The 18,875-nt window shown below is 44.9% G+C and overlaps 1 protein-coding gene across 7 annotated transcripts in view; it reads left to right on the top strand.

Annotated features, from left to right (window-relative positions):
• SLC4A7 (solute carrier family 4 member 7) overlaps positions 1 to 18,875 on the top strand; it is a 470,313-nt gene that overhangs the window by 242,486 nt on the left and 208,952 nt on the right. For all 7 annotated transcript variants that reach the window (XM_085630550.1, XM_085630551.1, XM_085630545.1 and 4 more), the window contains 2 exons: positions 7,549 to 7,636; positions 8,812 to 8,958. In XM_085630550.1, coding sequence (XP_085486676.1) covers positions 7,549 to 7,636; positions 8,812 to 8,958 — 235 coding nt within the window. The remainder of the gene's footprint in view (positions 1 to 7,548; positions 7,637 to 8,811; positions 8,959 to 18,875) is intronic.

Here is an 18,875-nt window from a genome sequence, read left to right as displayed (position 1 = left end):
TGCTGTATTGTTTTCTAAAGGACTTCTGCTAAATCTGCCTATGCTCTTCTACAAAAGGATGTTTATTTTTTCTCATTAACTCCTGTAGGCACCACGATCTCTTTATACCGATGTTTTGCAACCCCCAAATTTTCCTATTTTGTCCAACATGCTGATATAAGATCGTCTTAACCTTCCACAGTACTCCTAAAATTGTAAGGAGCTAAAATGACTGCCTGGGAAGATGTCTGATCACAGCTGTGCTGCACATGCTATTAATTTGTGTGAACTTGCTGAAGAGGAGCACTGCAGAACACTCATGCAACATCGTTTGATAGTCACTGGTGGAATGGATGCAGCGGCGTGGTGATTGCTGAGCAAAATACGTGCGGGGCCTGGCTTCCAGAATTGTCGTGGGGGGTGAAAGCAACATGTGCTTCAGAAATGATGCATCATCCCCTCTGTGTGAGCCTGGCAAACTTGGTTGTATTGTGGGCCTGCTACTCTGAATCGCTGATCTGGTGGGCAGTTCAAACCTCCCTACCCATGGTAATCCAGTGCGTGTCTGCTAGGTTAGGTTATGGGTGCCTCAGAGGAGCAGATTTGTGATCAGCTAAAGCTACAGTTAACTAGCGTCCATCGTGAACCACCATTGCACCTCAGTGTAGTGCTGAACCTGGATTTTGGAGACTTGGGCAGGCTTTGTCACAACTGTAGGCAAATTTGTATGAAAGAATTAGAATTATGTAAACCTCTTTAACCAGAGCGAATAGTAAGAGGTTGTGTATTTGTAAAGCACACGATCGCCCACAAGAGTGTTCTTGCGCTGAGCAAGTTTGTTGCCTAGCCCTGCCTATGGTAGTCTGGTTAGTTGAAAAGCCAGGTCTTCAGCTTCTTGGGGAAACTCACAAGAGAGTAGGAGGCTCTGATGTGGAGTGTGAGGCTGTTCTATGCTTTAGGAGAAATGTGAGAGAACACTGTCCTCCTGACCTAGTTCTGTTTATGTATGGTATCCACCGGAGTCCTGCGATGTTGTCTGGGTGGTTGGTGGAAGGAAATGCCGCTGTTCGGTAGGTAGGGGCCTAAGTTGTATAGTTCCTTGAATGTGTGTGTGAGGAGTTAGCAGTGAGACAATTTGATTATCGGGAGCCAGTGAAGCTCCCTGAGGTGTGGTGTGATTAGAGTTCTGTGTTAGAGGTTCAAGATAAGTATAGCTGTAGAGTGTTTGATGGTTTGTAGTCTTCTATTAAGTTGCGTGGTGGTCCTGGCATGGAGGGTATACCTGTAGTCCAACTTGCTGGTGACTAGTGTGTGAGTGGCAGTTTTTGTAGTGTTGCTTGGGAGCCATTTGCAGGGATTGGAAGCAGGATGCAGTGATGGCACTGAAATGTGTGGTCATATACAGATTGCTGTTGATTATGCAGAGGCTCCTAGCCTGCGTGCTGGGAGTGTGGTCTGAGTTTGGCCAGCCACCTTTTGTAGTCTAGGAGCTGGTGGTTGGTGAGGTCAGTTGATTAGTTTCTCTAAGACCTTTGCCAGGTATGGTAGGAGAGAGATGGGTCTGTAGTTCGAAAGCATGGCTGGTTCTGCGGATAGTTTGAGCAGGGGTAGGATGGTAGCATGTTTCTAGGTGTCTGGTAATAAGGCTGAATCTACGGAGGTGTTGAGGAAGGGTATTATTGCTTTGGTGATCAGTAGGAATTCTTTGGTATAGGTGTGTTCTGATCGGACTCTTATCAAACCCCGAAACCGGTCCTAAAATGCTTGTTTCTCATCCAGGTATGTCCTGGCTTTGCAGTTCAGACTTGACAGTTCCCATGAGTCACTTGGGCAGGACTGATTTGCATATGACGGTGTCTAAACTGGGGTGGCATGGTGAGCAGAGGAATGATGGATTTAACCTAGATATCTTGACTTGGGGTGAATGTTTCAGTTTGTTTTGCATTCCGTCCATCACTTGTGTCTTTTGTCCTATCAATCTGCAGCAAGGACAGATTGAAAATATTGGATACCATGGAGTAACAGCCCTTATTGGAAATGCAGTACACCTAGCTCGTGTGGGTGTTGAAATGCAGCACACCTAGCTCTTGTGGGTGTTAAGACCGACACACATTGGGAACAAGACTTTCTGAAATGGCTTTAGTTACTGATTACTGAATCTGCCATGCCATAAAAATGGAAGGGTACAGCTTTGACTCAAGACCCACTAGACTATTTAGGATGAAATGGTGTAAAAGAATAACCAATACTAGAGGAGATGCAGCCTAGGTGTTAAAAATAAAACCAATTCAGGGCTTGGCCATGGCAGTGGCGCAATGGAATGCGTTTCAGCAGAGCATCTCCCCGCTGCTGCTCCCGAGTCTTCACAAACCGGTTCAGAGAAGATTTTTTTAGCCCCCAGTGGCCCAGTACTGCAACAGCGAACTTGAACTCTTCGTGACCAGATGGTGCTCTTCCAGCACCTCTGACCAATGACGTTGCGAGTTGGCCAATATGGCACCCACAGCCTATGCCTGAGAAGAAGCAGTTTGCACATGTGCCTTTGGGGTTGCTCCCGACTCTTGAGTACCCCGAACAGTGGGTAGAGCTGACTCTTGGTTCTGGGGAAATATAAGGGGAAGCAAGTCAGGTGGTTGACTCATAGAGCCAGTCCCCTTGAACAAAGTAATGAAGACCTCTACCTTTCACAATCTGCCCAGAGCTTTCGAAAGATAAAGTAGATAGTGGCACAAAAGGGGGGGAAGCCTAATAATGAGCTATCCTCTCCTTACCCAATTCTGCAAGATATGGGTTTTTGGCACAGCTTAATGGTGATGACGCTGGGGTTCTAATATGATGGTCATGGGGGTAAAAAAGTAGATGGCAATTGAGACCGAAGAGGAAGAAGGAAATGAAATTTATCTTTGTGGATTTGAAATAAGTGAGGTGAAGGAACAAAGGAGTGGTTGGGCCTCATTTATTGCATATATAGTGAACTTCCATCTCCCTGATGAATAGCCTGTAGGGGCCTGATGCGAAGACTGAGTGCTCAGACGTGCAGGTGAGAATATCACAGGGTACTCTTGGGGACAACTGTGTCCACTCCCTCAGTCCAGAGAAAACTGCCTGCAAGAACAAGTGGTCAGAAAGGGACCGGTTCAAGTTTTTAAGATTGGGAGTGAAGTTGTTATGGAACTACAAGAAAACAGTGCATGCCGCTGAAACCAAAAAAACAGGCACAGAAAGCCTTACTTTTAAATTAGTATGCCACAGCAAGTCTTACCCGAGAGTAGCATACAACGTACAATCAAGGTGGGGGACCTTCCATGCTAACATCGAATATATCCCTCACAAAGGCAGAACTTTTGGATTCTCTGAAAATATTTGAACAGGACCTTCGTGAAGAACTCAAGTGACATCGACAAATATTTGCAAGACCTTCCGGCTGGCAAGGGGGAACGGGGGTGGGAGGTGGACATTGGAGAACTATGAAAGGATGTTGATGCTGTTGTTTCACGGGTAGTTATGAAGTCCAAAATGGATGCTATAGAACTGAAACACATGGAAACGGGGAAACAAATGCAGCAACTGGAAAAACGTTCGAATTGGCACTCCTACGAGCGGAAGACCTGTAGAATATATCCAAACTAGAGCACCTATGGTTTAGATGTCAGAAAAAGGACCTGGGGACACTGATAAGATCACCTTTGTAAAGTGTCTATGTTGGATATACACACCATAAAGTGACAAAGAATAGCTTACATAGAATGAGTCTGATGCCCCACAGTGCAATAAAAAAAATCAAATCTTGTAGAAGAAATCCTCACTGCCCAGAAGCGTAAATAAATGACTTTCTAGGAAGGCCTCACAACCATATATTGATGTCTGTAAGAAACTTATTTAAAAGAGAAGCAGTCAATATAGGATGAGGAATAAGATGTACCTCAATGCATACTAAGCATCAGCCGGGTCTACGCATAATGGAATGGCTGTTTTTATGAAAGGTGATTTGCTGTTTATATGAAGACAAAAAATTGATAAAGCGGGAAGATACTTGATGTGCTATGTCCTAAACCAAGAACACTAGCCACAATTTATCTACCCAACAGCATGAGATTCCTTTCTACTGACATCGTTGGAGATTTAGCATGTTTTGCACATGTGGAAATCACCCCTCCCAAGCTAGATAGTGCACCCTAATCATGCCCTGTGTTCTAGCTCCAAATGCAATGAAAGCTTTCAAAGAGTTTGGGATGTGAGATAGATATTTGAAGGGAATCTCATTTGATGAATGCAGAATACACATTTCACTCACTTGAACCAAAGCACATATATTTGATAACTTTCTAAGCAGAGCACTAGTCCCCAAGAAGGCATCGGCCTAAATGGGTACAATCTCATTTTCCGATAACTTATTCATATAGAACTTTATGTACAGAGGGATAAGAGACCCTTGTTGCGGAGAATGCACCCATCACTTCTGAGAGACAGACGTTTTTGAAAATAGCTAGGAAAATCTTTGGGAAACAATTGCTTTTGTAGAAAAGCATACTGGAGCAGTGTCAAATCCTACTTTATTGGATGCCTTAAGGCAGTAATGAGAGGGAGATGTATTGTATTTGCAGCCCATCTTGAAAAAATTAGATCATTGGGAAAAAAATTGAGTAAGATTTTGGGGCGCAGAAAGCAGAGTACAGGTTCCTTCCCTCTTTACAGGGTAGGCGTAAACTGGTGGCACTTCGGAGTAAACTATGTGTTGCCTACAGTAATGGAGCAGAGCTAGCACTCCTATACTTAAAGCAAGGGAGCCACTTCTTGGCTATGTTATTACAGACTAAGTAATAGGGAATTTATTAAAGTGATCCAATCCACACACACAGTGTACTTTTGAGAAAGGAGAGTAATTTGGCAGAATTCAATAACTTATGTCTCTTTTTAAAAAAAAATAAAAGTTACTCCACCATCAATTAAAAATGAACATCTACCTAAAATTGCACTTACCCAGAGAAAATGTAGAAACACTAATTGGAGAAGAGTTTAAGAAAGCGATAGCCATGCTTAACCATACCAAGGTTCCAGGGCCAGATGGGTTCTTTGGCCAATTTTATAAAATATACAGCAGTAATTTGACCCCGAGATTAACCACTCCATTCAGTCTTGTGGAGATGGCTGAAGTTTTTGCCTCTATGAAAAAGGCGATCATTATGGTTATCCTTAAACCTGGCACAGACACAAAATATTGTACCTCATACACATCTATCGCCCGACTGAATTGAGACCCTAAGTTGTACTCTAAAAATTCTGGGAACTAGATCAGATCCTGCCAATGTTCTTTGCTTCTGTTCAAAGACAGAAAGACAATCCCATGATTTTATCCATAGGGCAATCCACCTGGTTGAAGAGCTGGATTAAAAAAATAAGATACCAGCAGTTCTTGTCTTTAGGAGAATAACTATCACCTGGGTAGATAGGTCCATTCAAGCTAATGTGATCATACAGATAGGGGTGGGCCCTAGCTATTTCTGCAAACTGTATATTTACCAAGGCACAAATGTCTGTCCATGGTGACCTGTCTAGAGTGTCACGCTTGTAAAGAGGCAGAAGACAAGGCTGTCCTTTGTCCCCTCTTATTTGGACCGAGCATAGAACCTTTTGCAGGCACAATCTGACACTCCCAAAACATTGAAGGGATAAGATTCGGGTCTGATAACTCAGAAGTCCTTCGGACACTCCACTCTCTGGAATATTTCCTACTTATAGTGATTTGTCAACTAGGTTAATTTGAAGCAGTGAAAGGAGGGTGAGTCTTGTGTCTGTTCCCTTTTTAGATGGACGAAGGGACACAGTAAATATTTGGGAATTAAAATAACTCCCACTTTACAAGGCCTTTCCAGAACTAATTTCCCTCTGGTGGTAAATTAATCAAAAAATGCCTGATAACATGGAGACTGCTGGATGGGAACAAGGAATGTGGTAAAAATAAATATATATTCTTGCCCATTCTTCATCTCTTCCAAGCACTTACTATCGCTGTGAATGGTTTAATTTTTGTAACTTTTTTTTTTTTAGTGCAATTATAGAGAAGACTAACCAAATTTGTCTGGAATAAAGCCAGACCAAGATTAGCTGTACGATTATGGCAACAGACTAAATTCCCGGGAGGTGTGGCATTTCCCAGCTTCAGAAAGCACTACAAAGCACTTGATTAAGCACTTGTCCGGACATGTATCAGACGTTTCTTGGGTGCATATGGAACATGTAATTACAGGCAGGACACTGGGGAGGATATTATATGGCTGAAATAGGAACATAGATCATCAAATGGCTAAACACCCCTGTAATATATCACTGAAATGTATGGGACTGTATAGTGAAACACAATCTGACAACCTTTCTATCACTCACTGTATTCCCAAATTAATTTTAATCCAGCACTTTCTCCTTCAATGTTGAATGATATCAGGCATGTGTTAACTGAATGATCCAATCTTTTCCCCAGTGTAAAGAAGAATTTAGTTTGGATTAGAAAGCGACTTAGATATGCCGACATCAGTCGATGGGTCCTACAGCTCAAAAATGAGAACGAATCAAATTGGACCCCAACCTCCGCCTGCCTTCAAGTCCCATTGATCTCCTGTTTTATATTAATCTCTATTGATAACTTAAAATTGGCTTCTATATCAACCTGGGGCCAGGCATCTAATAAGAAATCCCATTAAAACAATGGGAGACTTTGCAGCATGATATACATAAAAGCTAAAGTAGTAAACAAAATGAAATTCACTAAAGTAGTACATGGCTGGTTCTACCCCTGCATGTTTGAGCCGCATTTACTCGAAACCAAGGGAGGCGGTTGGATATGGTGTGGCGAGCAGGGTGCTGTGCTTTATATTTGGTGGGGGTGCTAGGATGAAGTTGGAAAAACGCTGTGCTGCATTCTTTGATATCCTCTACCTGATGACCCTTCATAATTGTTGGGCCTCAGACCTGCAGGATATAAATACCTAGCAGATAAAATTAGTATATAGTTCCCCAATTTCCTTGCTGAAGCAAAATTTGCTCTTTCTTTTAATTTGAAGCAGAAAGAAGCTCCACCAATAACATAATGGTAACACTATGGTCTAAAAGGCGGAGAGCTTGTAGCGGAACTCTGTGGGCAAATGAGGAACACTATCAGAACTGTTAAATGATGGAGTATCTTCAATCCTGTGTCCAACTAGATGCAAAGCAATGGGAATGTTTTTCCATATCTGAATAGAAAATTCTTGCAGGGCAGGATAAAGGGATCTCCTGTTGTATACGTTGTAATTCTGGGGACACAACTTGGGTATATTGTATTATCTGTTACTTGTTTAAAGTTGTATCCTGACCCATGAAAATGCAGGAAAAATATTTGGAAAATAAATATATAATATCTGGTTTAACATCTCAAACCCCTGGTCCCTTGACTTTGTGAACTGGATGAAATGTAAGAGCTGGCTAAATGTGTATTACCCTTTATGTGTATTTGAGTTGTGGTTGACTATTAAAAACTCTTCCAAGGCTTTGAGTTGACTGGTAATCGAAGACAATTCTATTGTTTCTTCACAGGTTCTTATTTCTGCTCCTGGGTCCACATGGAAAAGTACCACAGTACCATGAAATTGGCAGATCGATCGCTACCCTTATGACAGATGAGGTAATGCACGATTAGTAATTTTTCATGTCCATGTACTTTTTAAATATGACTCACTGAGAAAGGGGCCGTTTCTCTAGTCCTGAAACCATTAAAATACCCTAGATAATACTTCATGCATCAAGTATTTTCCATCTTGGTTATATGCCGCCACCGATTGAGTGCTTTAACTGTTTAATGAAGATTCTGCATTTGCATCATATGAATGAGTCTTTTTTTTGGCAAAGTACTTAGCCTAAAACTACCAATAAATGTTAATCGTGCAAACAGAATGCGATGGGTGGATTTTATATTTTTTCAATCGCAAATCTGTTATCTTGTATAGTTATTGGAAAGTACTTGTCTAAGTTTAGTGAGGGGCAGGCCTGTTAGTCACAGTGCTTCATAACATCAAAACTGTGGTTAAAAAGGAATGCTATTTCCAAATGTACAGTAGTCGTAATTTGGAGCCTTAAATTCCTGAGGAGGCTGTGGATTGGAGTTTGCCATATTAAAAATCTGAAGTGGTGTAATGATTTCGATAGGGCCTAATCTCTGGGACCGGTCGATGGGAACCAGAGGAAGATTTCACAATAGTACTCTTACTAAATAGCTGAATAAAAGCCAAGCTTCCCTTCTCCCTTCCCCATTAGGCATGCCCTTGTAATCCCTATGGTGGTTTCTACTGCTGTGCCTCATCTGGGTCAGGGTCACCCTCCATGCAGAAGCTCTTTGCTCCTGTGATTATCTTTAACTCCAGCTTCCTGTTTTCGTACTCTTGATTGGCTCTACTCTGAGGCCCATAGAAGACCTCTAGCCATCTCTCTTGCAAAAGATCACATGAGTAGATCCACAGTTTAAGATTCACAAGACTCCATCTTCCCCTTGATCTTAAGATTTAAAGGAGCTTTTAGAGGGTTGAAAATATATAATGGAGGTGTTATTTACTCCAGCATGCGGGCAATCTTACTGTGATTATGGACTTGTTGTGTTTTAAAAACCTTTTCGAAGGTTTTTAATTCTTGGCACCGATGTGCAAAATTTGAATATTTCAGTGTAAAGCAGTACTATTTGAGAGTTGATGTAACTGGCCTATTCTGTACTTGTGTCCTCTAGGAACTTTGGCACACACTGCTTCAATTTTCTAGTACTTTCAAGTGACTTGACACAGATAATTTGCTTTTCTTTTTTTCTCAAAGGTTTTCCATGATGTTGCTTATAAAGCTAAAGACCGAATTGATTTGTTATCTGGAATTGATGAGTTTTTAGACCAAGTAACTGTCCTTCCCCCAGGAGAATGGGACCCGACAATACGTATTGAGCCTCCAAAATGTGTTCCTTCCCAGGTGAGTTTAGTAATTTTGCCACTCCCCCAAAACTAATTTTCTTTTTTTAAATTAGACTTTGGTGAAGCAATTCCAGATATGTTCATAGTATACATATCGTAGCATAGATCAGTTAAGTTTGCATATTGGTAACCTATTTCATGCAAATGAATGCTTGTTAGCATTTGCTATCCACTTAAGTGGTGCAAAGTCATTTAGAACCTTTTTTAAAGCGGTTGTTTGAACAGCTTGTGTAGTTGCAGCAGTCAGTGTGGAGTGATTATGACCGACAGTTCAGTAGGAGATGTGCGGTAAAATGGCAAAGAAGACCGTCCTTTCTTGAGTGATGATTTTTGTAATCTACTATATTCTGTTAAATCTTGCTCAAGACAAGGTTGTGGCCAAAATTCTGAAGAAACTGTGTATAATCCTGTTTGTCCATGTCCTTGTTCCATACAATGCCTTGGTACGATGGGATGATTTTGAATGGTTTGGGAGGGAATGGTGGTAGATTATTGAAGATCTTAAGATTCTCACTGAGTAGTGAGCATAAAGACAGATCTCAGATGTATAATGGACTAGACAGGAGCAACCGGACAGCAGATTAAGAGGAGTAGTTAATCTGAGGTCAATGTGGGCATTTGAAACTGCAGGTCCATGGACTGAACCATTGTTTAGCCTTTACTGAATAGAAAATATAGAGATGATCTTCAATTCTTTGGAAAATTGAGTAGATGGTTCTCTTCTCCAATGTGGAAGTAGGGTATTCTAAAGCATAACGTCTTAGTCGGGGGCATCTGTGTGCCAGCATTTTCCACTTGTGACCATCAAGATCGTATTTCTCTTTTGCAATGTTTATCTTTAATAGGAGTCTTTGTACAGTGCACGTTTATGGTGCTGTTGGCAGGTTCAGATCTAATTTAATTGTAGCAGCATTTACTTCTACGATTTTGCATTGGTTTAATACATGTCTACTTGCCTAGTCAGTCTTGACATGTTGCTCGGTGTGCCTTTTTAAATATTAGTTATCAACCTTGAGGTTGTTAATTTTACATACTTTATCTACCTAGCTTTTTGTACATCAACCACAGATAAACAATCATAATATCATACAAAGGAATTATAAAAAAGTCAAGGCCCTGTATCTCTGGTGTCGAGGTTGATTGGGAGGGCATAGGTCTGCCTCTGATACTCTAAAATGGGACACTTGAACATTTGGAGGATAGTAATTTTGGGACATTAAGTGTATTTAATGGAATGCATGGCTTCAAAGCTAACTTGTTAAAAGAAGGTGTGATAAAGCAGTTTCCTGGCTTAGGAGTAATGTTAAGTATGTGATTAATGTTAGAAAGCTTTGTTTCTATGTTGCAGGGACCTTTTTTTTTTTTTAGCAGGTTGCAGTCTCTGAAGCGTACACTAACAGTTATTTAACAACTTCTGCAACATTCTATTAAAGATTTCTGGTTATAACGTTCTTGGCCTGTGTTTTTTCCAGGTAGTCTGTAGCTGGTGGTTCTTGAAGTGTGCGGACCTCTCAGTATTGAGGATTCTATTATTTAGGCCAGCACGGGAAGATACAACTTGTTAAAGTGGGGGGCTTTGGTGTTCAGTTACCTAATGACTGGCAGGGCTTCAGTTTGTTTTGGCTGTATGGGCTCTGTTGATGAGGCAGTTTGGGGTACTTGATGATACTATTGGTTTTGTTATCATGGCTGTAGATTGGGTGCCATGTTTCTTCTCCAGGGAGCCTTGAGAAGCTCGGCTTGAGTGCCAATTCTCTTTTTTATAAGTGACTCACTCATTAGGCTTTGCGTCTTCCCAAGTGCCCCCACCTTATAGACCAATCATTTATTTTTTTACTTTAAAAATAAAGTTTGTATTCCTTTAGATGGAAATAAGCTCTGCACTAGAAATTCTGATAAATACATCTACCTGCAAAATCATCTCCTTTTAAATTACCTCCAGGTGTCAGACTGGATTTGGAATGACTCAAACCCTCTTCGCCCAGGCCGCAAGAGGGTCCGACATTAGCTGCCTCCCCAGGAAGGGACGACAGTCTTACAAAAGCACCACCACTACACACTGCCATCAGTTTATTTCTCTTTGATCCCTTCATCACGGATCCAGAGATCTAATCATCTTTTTGTCTGTATACATCTCAAAACATCTTATTTTCAAGACCGTGTGCTAAAGAAAAAGTATATTGCCAAAGACCACTGGTTTATAAATGTACCATGACTGCAAAATGCTCTGACCCACACAATGTCTGCCATCTGATAGACTACTAGCCGCAGATTCCTTAACGTAGAATTATCCCCAGGTGTGAGACTGGGCCCGAAATCTTTCTTGCCCAGCACCTCCACGCGACGGGACCACGTGACTCCGCCCTGACTTCCTCCGTGGGCGTGACGTCAGCGAGGTCACATAAGCCCCACCCAGGCGCGCTGGTCAGTTTTTCTTCTTTTCCGCGTGCAATGCGGATCCGGATCGTGTTCCTGGCCTGTTTTCAGGCGTTCTTTTTACGCTTTGCATTTTCTTGAACAGTGTGCGAATGCCTTCGGGCTTCAAGACGAGCTTGTCATGCGCGCGCCAGATGTTGGCGACGGACCCTCACACCATCTGTATGTGGTGTTTGGGAGAGCACCATGACTCCACGGACTGCGAGGCTTGTCAGCAGATGAAGCCGAAGTCCTGGTGGGAGCGCCAGATGAAACGCCTCTCGGTCTGCATGTCCAGGTTGGCGTAGTCGCCGCATCTGTCCCCCGTGGAAGGCTTCAAGAACCGCCGCTTTGGTCTCCGACATCGTCCCTCTCCAAGGCTGCAAGGGTGTCGCTCACCTGTTGGTAAGTGTCGCAGTTTTGTCCCCGAGGACCGGTCCCCGGCCTGTGGGGGGCGCATGTTCTCTGTGGGTTGTGCAGCCCCGTGCGTCGCCAACCTACCCGCGGTTCCCCGGCGCAAGGGAGACCAGAGCCAAGATGGATACCTATGCGGCAGCCTTGCAGGCCTCTATGGCTCTTTCTTAATCTCCTCTTCTTCCTGGGACGTCTGCAGATCCCTTGCCATGTGCGGGGACTGCTGTTGCTCAGGCGCCGACAGGTTCGGCTCCAGGTTCTGGAGATGTGGTGCGGTCGGGGTGCGGCCCTCTGGGGTTCCCTCCTTTGGACCACGGCACCTCTGCCTTGCCGCAAACCCCCACGGGGTCCCTGTGGTGTCGCGTGAGGTTGTCGAGGCTCATCCTCTAGTCCCCCTCGGTCCTCTGGGCAGGCGGTGGCCTTGGCCGAGCAGACGCTGCTCAGGCGCCAGCGGCTGCTGGCCCTGGCGCCGCCGCAGGGGCCGGCTAGGGGCCAGGGCGTGTCCCCAGGCCCCCCTCGTCTCTCCACGTTAGACGGCTGCCTTGTCTGAGGTCGAGTCGACGCCTTTTCGGCGACTTTTCTTGGCTGCCCCGACTCTGACCCTTCCCCGTTCTCCCGCGGTGCGAGTTGTGGCAGAGGTCGTTTCAGCGTCTCCTTCGGCGCCGGTCGGCGTTGAACTGACACCGGTGGCGGACTCTACGGCACCGTGCCGGAGTCGGGTCGTTGATTCGTCTTCGGACGCCCCCTCTTCTCCAGAGGTTCGGCAACAGTTTGTTTCATCTTCTCCGGAGATGGAACGCCACGTCGTGGCTTTTTCCCCAGCGTCTTCCAAGGACGGCTCTGCGCTGTGCCCGCGCCCGCAGTCTTCCCCGGAGGCGCCTCAGGATCCCCACTAGTCTATCAACCTTCCCCCATTCCAAACTTGGCCTTTCCTTCCTCCGGTTGGGCTGGGAGACTGCCGGCTTAGCTTACAGCCGTCGCCCACGGAGGAATTGCTTTCCCCACCACGTTGCCCTACGGAGGAGAGTGCTGCCTTCGCCCGGGCTGTCTCCATGGCTGCGGGAATCTTGCGCATGGGCGATCCGGCTGCCCATTTCCCCACGGATCATTTGCATCAGGTTTCCATCAGGGCTCTGGTTGACGGGAGCTGCTTCTTCCCTTCGAGGCTTCGCTCCATAATTCTCTCTTGGGGGCCTGGGGGCATCCTGCCACGGGGGACCCGGTGCCCCAGCTGCTTCTGCATTGCCACAGTCCTGCTCCGCATGATCCTGTCTGCCTTTCCTTCCACCCTTCTACCAGGGGCCCTCTTTTGCAGACCGCCTTGCCCTCCTTGCCATCGGTGTTGTCCCCCCCCCCCCCCGTCACGGGAGGCCCGGTGGTTAGATTCCTGGGGCGCAACATCTTTGCCTCCTCCAGTGCTGCCTTGCGGGCAATTAACACGCTTTGTGTATTGGCCAGAGCCACTACTTGCTTATGGGAGTCCCTTCTGTCTTCCTCTTATCAGGAGGATGCCTGCTCTGATCTGCGGCCCCATGTGTTGGAGGGCCGGGAGCTGGCAGCGTTTATTCTTAGCTCTGCTCTGTACGTTTCGGAGGTGCTTGGTCGCACCATGTCTTCAGTGGCCTTCCGTTGCCATGCTTGGCTGAGGGATCACGTTTTCCCTGAGAACGTTGGGGAGCGGCTGGTTGACCTTTCCTTCGATGGCGCTCTTTTGTTCCACTCTCCTGCGGATTCTGCCATTTAGAGGTTTCTTGCGGGGCTTTGTCCTCCTCCTAGTCCCGGTTGTGTGGTTGATGTGCCTTCAGGTACTTTGGTGCTGTTGGCTGCTGGTCTGGCCCTTTTTTGGCTGTTGATAAGCCCGTGTAGGCCCTGAGATTTAGACCTTCTGTGTATTCTGTATTGGCTGATTGGCAAGCCGTCTGCGGTTTTCTCCGCTGGTCTTTGTTTGTCCTCTGCGGTGGAATTTTTTTCCTAAGAGGTGTTCCCATTTTTCTTGGGACGTAACATACCCTATGTGGGGTTATGGTAGCTTACATAGCTCTGACATGCGCTAGGGTGGTGTGGTCGCCCTTTGGGCTCCTTGCTCTCCGTGGCGTCACCATATGTCGCTGGTGCGATCTTCTTGCCGATTGTTTTGCAGCAGCTTACGTTGCGCCCGGGTCCGTCCTCCTCCTGGTTCGCTACGTCGCTAGCCCAGTCTGGCCTGCTGTCTGCGGCATAGTGTTGTGGCGGTTCTGCACTTCTGCCCCGTGTTTCGGCCTGGTCCTCTGTTTGGTGGGGGGGGGGGGGAGGGAGGGAGGGAGGGAGGGAGAGTGGCTTTCCTTGGCTTCTGTGTTGTGGTGGACGGCTTGGTTCATCCTCTCTCTTGCTTTTCGTTTTTTTTTTTTTTTTTTTTTTTCTGGACCGCCCCTCCCTTGGGGTGTGTCCTAGCCCTTCCTGGCCTCTGCCTTTGGCTGGCGTTTGGCTTGTCCTGGGTGCACCGTTCCGTGGTGTTGCCTGCTGCTCACTGCGCATGCCCGTGACGAAACATACAGACGAGATTTTTAAAGGCCCTGTGCATGCAAGGATTGCCACACCCAGAGTAGACTAAGTATAAGGCGGCACCTACTGACCCAATTTACTTCAAGAGTCAAGTTCCCTTAAACTCCCTAGTAGTCTTTAACGCTCGCAAAAGAGCAAACTCACAAACCACAGGAGATGCCCCTCCTTCTGATAAGGGATCTAAACTTATATGTGCCTCTGGCAAGAGAGTAGCTGCGCAGGCAGCCAATCATTGGAGCATTGCCAACGCCCAAGCTCTTTTAGCACGCTGTGACAGGACTCATTATGAAGAGCTGGAGAAATTAATCCAATTTTTACCAAACGAACATAATTATGCCAACGACTTAATACAAGAAGGAAAGTTGATTTCCAACACATCCATTAGATGCTCTTTAGACGCAGCTGATACCACAACTCGCGCAGTCAATACTAGCGTTCTTTTGCGAAGACACGCTTGGCTCAGAATGTCTGGGTTTAAACCTGAAGACCAAGCCTCTATTATAAATCAACCCTTCCATAAGGAACACCTTTCGCCACTCCTTTTACAGAGGGGGCTCAAAAAACATATCCTCAGAAAACCCCTCCTCCTCTTACAAAAGCAATAATCAGTCACTCTCTTCAAGAGGTTACTTTAGTGGAGGATTTAGAGTTAATAACGGCAAGGGTAGAGGTAGAGAAACTCAACATGTACTTCACCTGCAGCCAGCAAACAGTGACTTCCTTCCTCTACCCCCAATCATTCCACTCCTGTTGGACGTCTTTCCCAATTTCTACCTGTCTGGAATACAATAACCTCACACAGATGGGTTCTACAAATTATCCAATCTGGTTATTGCCTGGAGCTTACCGACACTCCCCCCCCAAACATTCCTCCAAGATCACACATGTCAACCGTGGTTCAAAACCCTGTTGGAACTCTCAGTAGTTCCCCATCAAAAACTAAATCTCACATCCAGTCTCCTCACACAGAGCTGTGGAAAGAAGACCTCCAGATCCCAGACATCTCAACCTAGCGATCTGGCACCTGTAGTCCTAGTTTGGCTACCTTAATCTTCCTCCAGACTGTATGAACATTTTCAAGGAAGCTAGACGCCCTACTGCAAGAGCTTGTTATGCAGCAAAATGGAAGCGATTGGTTTATTGTAATAACAACCACATCAACCCGCTTGGTGTTTCAGTTCAGAACATCATTTGTTACTTGCTGCATTTACAACACTCCCATTTACCGTACACATGTATACGCTTACATTTTGCTTCAGAGTAGGCAGCATCTGTCTCTCTTCAGAGTGCCTGCTTTTATTTTAAAGCTTTTAAGGAAGGGCTCAAAAGAGTTATTCCCTCAGACTTCCACCTGCCCCAGTGTGGAATCTGAACATTGTTCTCACCAGATTAATGGGTCCACCCTTTGAGCCATTGCATAAATGTGAACTGCAATTTCTCACTTGGAAAGTTGCTTTCCTCATTGCGATCACATCACTGAGGAGAGTGGGTGAGCTTCAGGCACTAACTATAGGAGAGCCTTTTTTACAAGTACAACAAAACAAAGCGGTTCTTTGTACTAACTCCACATTTCTACCCAAAGTAGTTTCTGCCTTCCACATCAACCAATCTGTTGAGTTGCCTGTGTTCTTTCCTCAACCAGATTCTGTGGCAGAACGTGCTCTGCATACCTTAGAGTAATGCTTGCTTAACATCAATTACATGGAAAGAACAAAACCTTTTCCTAAAACTAAACATTTTGTGGCTTTTGCTCCACCTCCCAAAGATAATCCCATTTCTAAAGCGGGTATTGCACGGTGGATAGTCAAATGTATTCAAACCTGCTATGCAAAAGCAAAAAAGACTTTAACAATTACCCCTAGAGCACATTCCACTTGCAAACAAGGGGCTTCTATGGTTTTCTTAAGAAACATTCCATAGCTGACCTCTGCAAAGTTGCAACATGGTGTATACCTCACACATTCACAACACTTTTGTGTAGGTGTGTTAGCAAGACCACAAGCTAATGTAGGCCAGGCAGTTCTTCGTACACTATTTCAAACCACTGCAACAGCTACAGGTTAACCACCGCTTTGGGAGATTACTGCTGTATAGTCTATGCAAAGCATGTGATCTAGAGCTCACATGCCTCGAACGGAGAATGCTACTTACCTAGTATGCATCTGTTCTTGGCATGTAGAGCTGTAGATTCACATGCACCCACCCGCCTCCTATACCTGTTGCAGTAATATCTTACTTGGATACATACACATAGACATCGCTATTCTACTCTTACAAACTCCATTCTCGCCCTACAATCTAACAATGGAGTTGATGCCCATGTGCACTCACTGAAAGGAGGAGTCACCTACCTCATGACTGGTAAAGACTTATTAGAAGAAAAACAAAGTGCAAACATCCGGACCCAACACTAGATGGCAGACTTGTGCAAAGCATGTGAATCAACCGCTCTACATGCTAAGAACAGATGCATACTGGGTAAGTAGCATTTTCCTTTCTTGGGCTCCATTCCGAACACAATTGCATGCAAATCTTTTCCCACACTTAAGAATTTGGGGGCATTCAGGTTATGATTCAGACTTTTCAGGCTCACTCCTGAGTTCTGGTGTCTGGTTATGACTCTTCTTGACTTCATGCATCCTGCTGGTCCCAATTGTCATGTGGGTCCTGCAGTGGAAACACCCATCCCTCCAGCTGTGGGCTCAATCGGAGTCTGCCTGTCATATAACATCTGTATTTCAGAGGAGGAATTTTGGGACCTCCAGTAGTGTAGGTCAAACACCCACCTGATTTGTCACTATGTTCACTCTGTCCCAAACCAGTGTTTGCAGTAATGACAGATGCATAATCTCTGGGTTGGTTATCAAGAGAGGTGGTGGATCAGGGACTTTGGTGCCCAGTGAAGCGGAGACACCAGATCAACCTGTTGAAGCTGCTCGCCATCCAGTTGACATTGACGTCCATCAAAGGGAAGCCAGTTTAGTCCTTAACTCCAGTGTCCTGTACACCTTCTTCCTCCTACTACTTCTGCCCTGTGTTTTGAAGAATGTTACTCACTTGACTCAAATCATTCATGTTGGCTCCAAGCAGGGCCAATAAGCAAGCATTTGGTCCTTCGATAGCCTGGGTATCTGTCTTCTGCAGGACAGGGCCCTCTATTCGATCCTCCACAACTTATACCTCCATGTGTTAAAATTGAGGTCCACCTATTTGGTTTGATCTCACTACAGAAATAATGGATGGTATTCTTTCAACCAGGTGCCCATCTACTAAATCTCATTATTCTGGTTGTTTGACGAAGATCCTGGGCTGCTGTGGAGAATGCCAAGTTGATCCGTTCTAGGTAAACTGGTTGTTTAGATTTTGGTTTTATCTGTGGCCCAGCGAGGTCTGCGGAGAGCAGTTTAAAAGGGCACTTTCGACCTCTCGAAGTCTGTCTGATCAACCTTCATTCAAGATTGTTATATATATATATATATATATATATATATATATATATATATATATATATATATATATATATATATATATATATATATATATATATATATATATATATATATATATATATATATATAATTTTTTTTTTTTTTTTTTTTTTTTTTTTTTTTTTACTGGGGCTCACATGTTCCCTCCAGCACCTTTTATTATGCTTCACTGGAATCTTAAAATGTTACTCACGTTTTTGATGTGCATGACCTTCGAGCCAATGCACAGTTGCTCACTAGGAGATGGAGAACGGCTTTTTTGCAGTCGCAAAGTGTGAGAACATGCCTCTTTTGATACAGTCCCCCACTTTTTGCCTGGAAAATGATGCGGTTTTTATTGAGTGCACAGGGTCCAGGCAAACCAAGCCCCCTGTGCCAGAGCTCCTTCTCTATAAACTGCCCCACAACTGGCAACTTAACCACTGTAACTAGGGCATTGAGGCTGAAGTGGGTCCCCTCACCAAGTCCATACAAACTGCCATTGCAGCCTGCATGGTCTTGGTGCAGAGAAAAACCACAAAGTCGACATGGCGCACTGACTTTGTGCCTTGCCAAGTAGCACCACCTAAGGTATAGTTAAGTCACCCCTCCAGCAGGCCTTGCAAGCACTAAGGCAGGGTGCACTATATCTCGAGTTAGGGCATATATGCATGAGTATATATGGCTCCACAATATTTAAGTCTATTTCTTAATGTTGTAAGTGATAGTGAAGCCATAGAGAGTACATGGGCTGGAAGTTTGACAACTCTAGTTCCCCGGCACCATGATGGCTTTACTGAATGTAGGAAAGTGGGTTTCTGTTGCAGTAACACCCCCTCCCCCCCCACCACACTTTTTGCCTGGCTACTGATGCACTTTTTCTTGGTGTGCCCTGGGTCCCTGACAATCGGGTTCCCAGGGCCTGTGTTCTTTCCCCAAAACAAACCCAGTTGGCATCCCTGGCCATAGATGGGCCCCTGGTAAATGGTAATATAGGTACCATGGGCACTGTGACCAGGGAAGGCCCCTAAGGGCTGCAGCCCTTATTGTGCCACCCTTAGGGGCCCTGCACCTTTTC

Source organism: Triturus cristatus, chromosome 10 (assembly GCF_964204655.1).
Source record: "Triturus cristatus chromosome 10, aTriCri1.1, whole genome shotgun sequence".
NCBI classification, from domain to species: Eukaryota; Metazoa; Chordata; class Amphibia; order Caudata; family Salamandridae; genus Triturus; species Triturus cristatus.
This window is presented reverse-complemented; position numbering and strand designations above follow the sequence as displayed.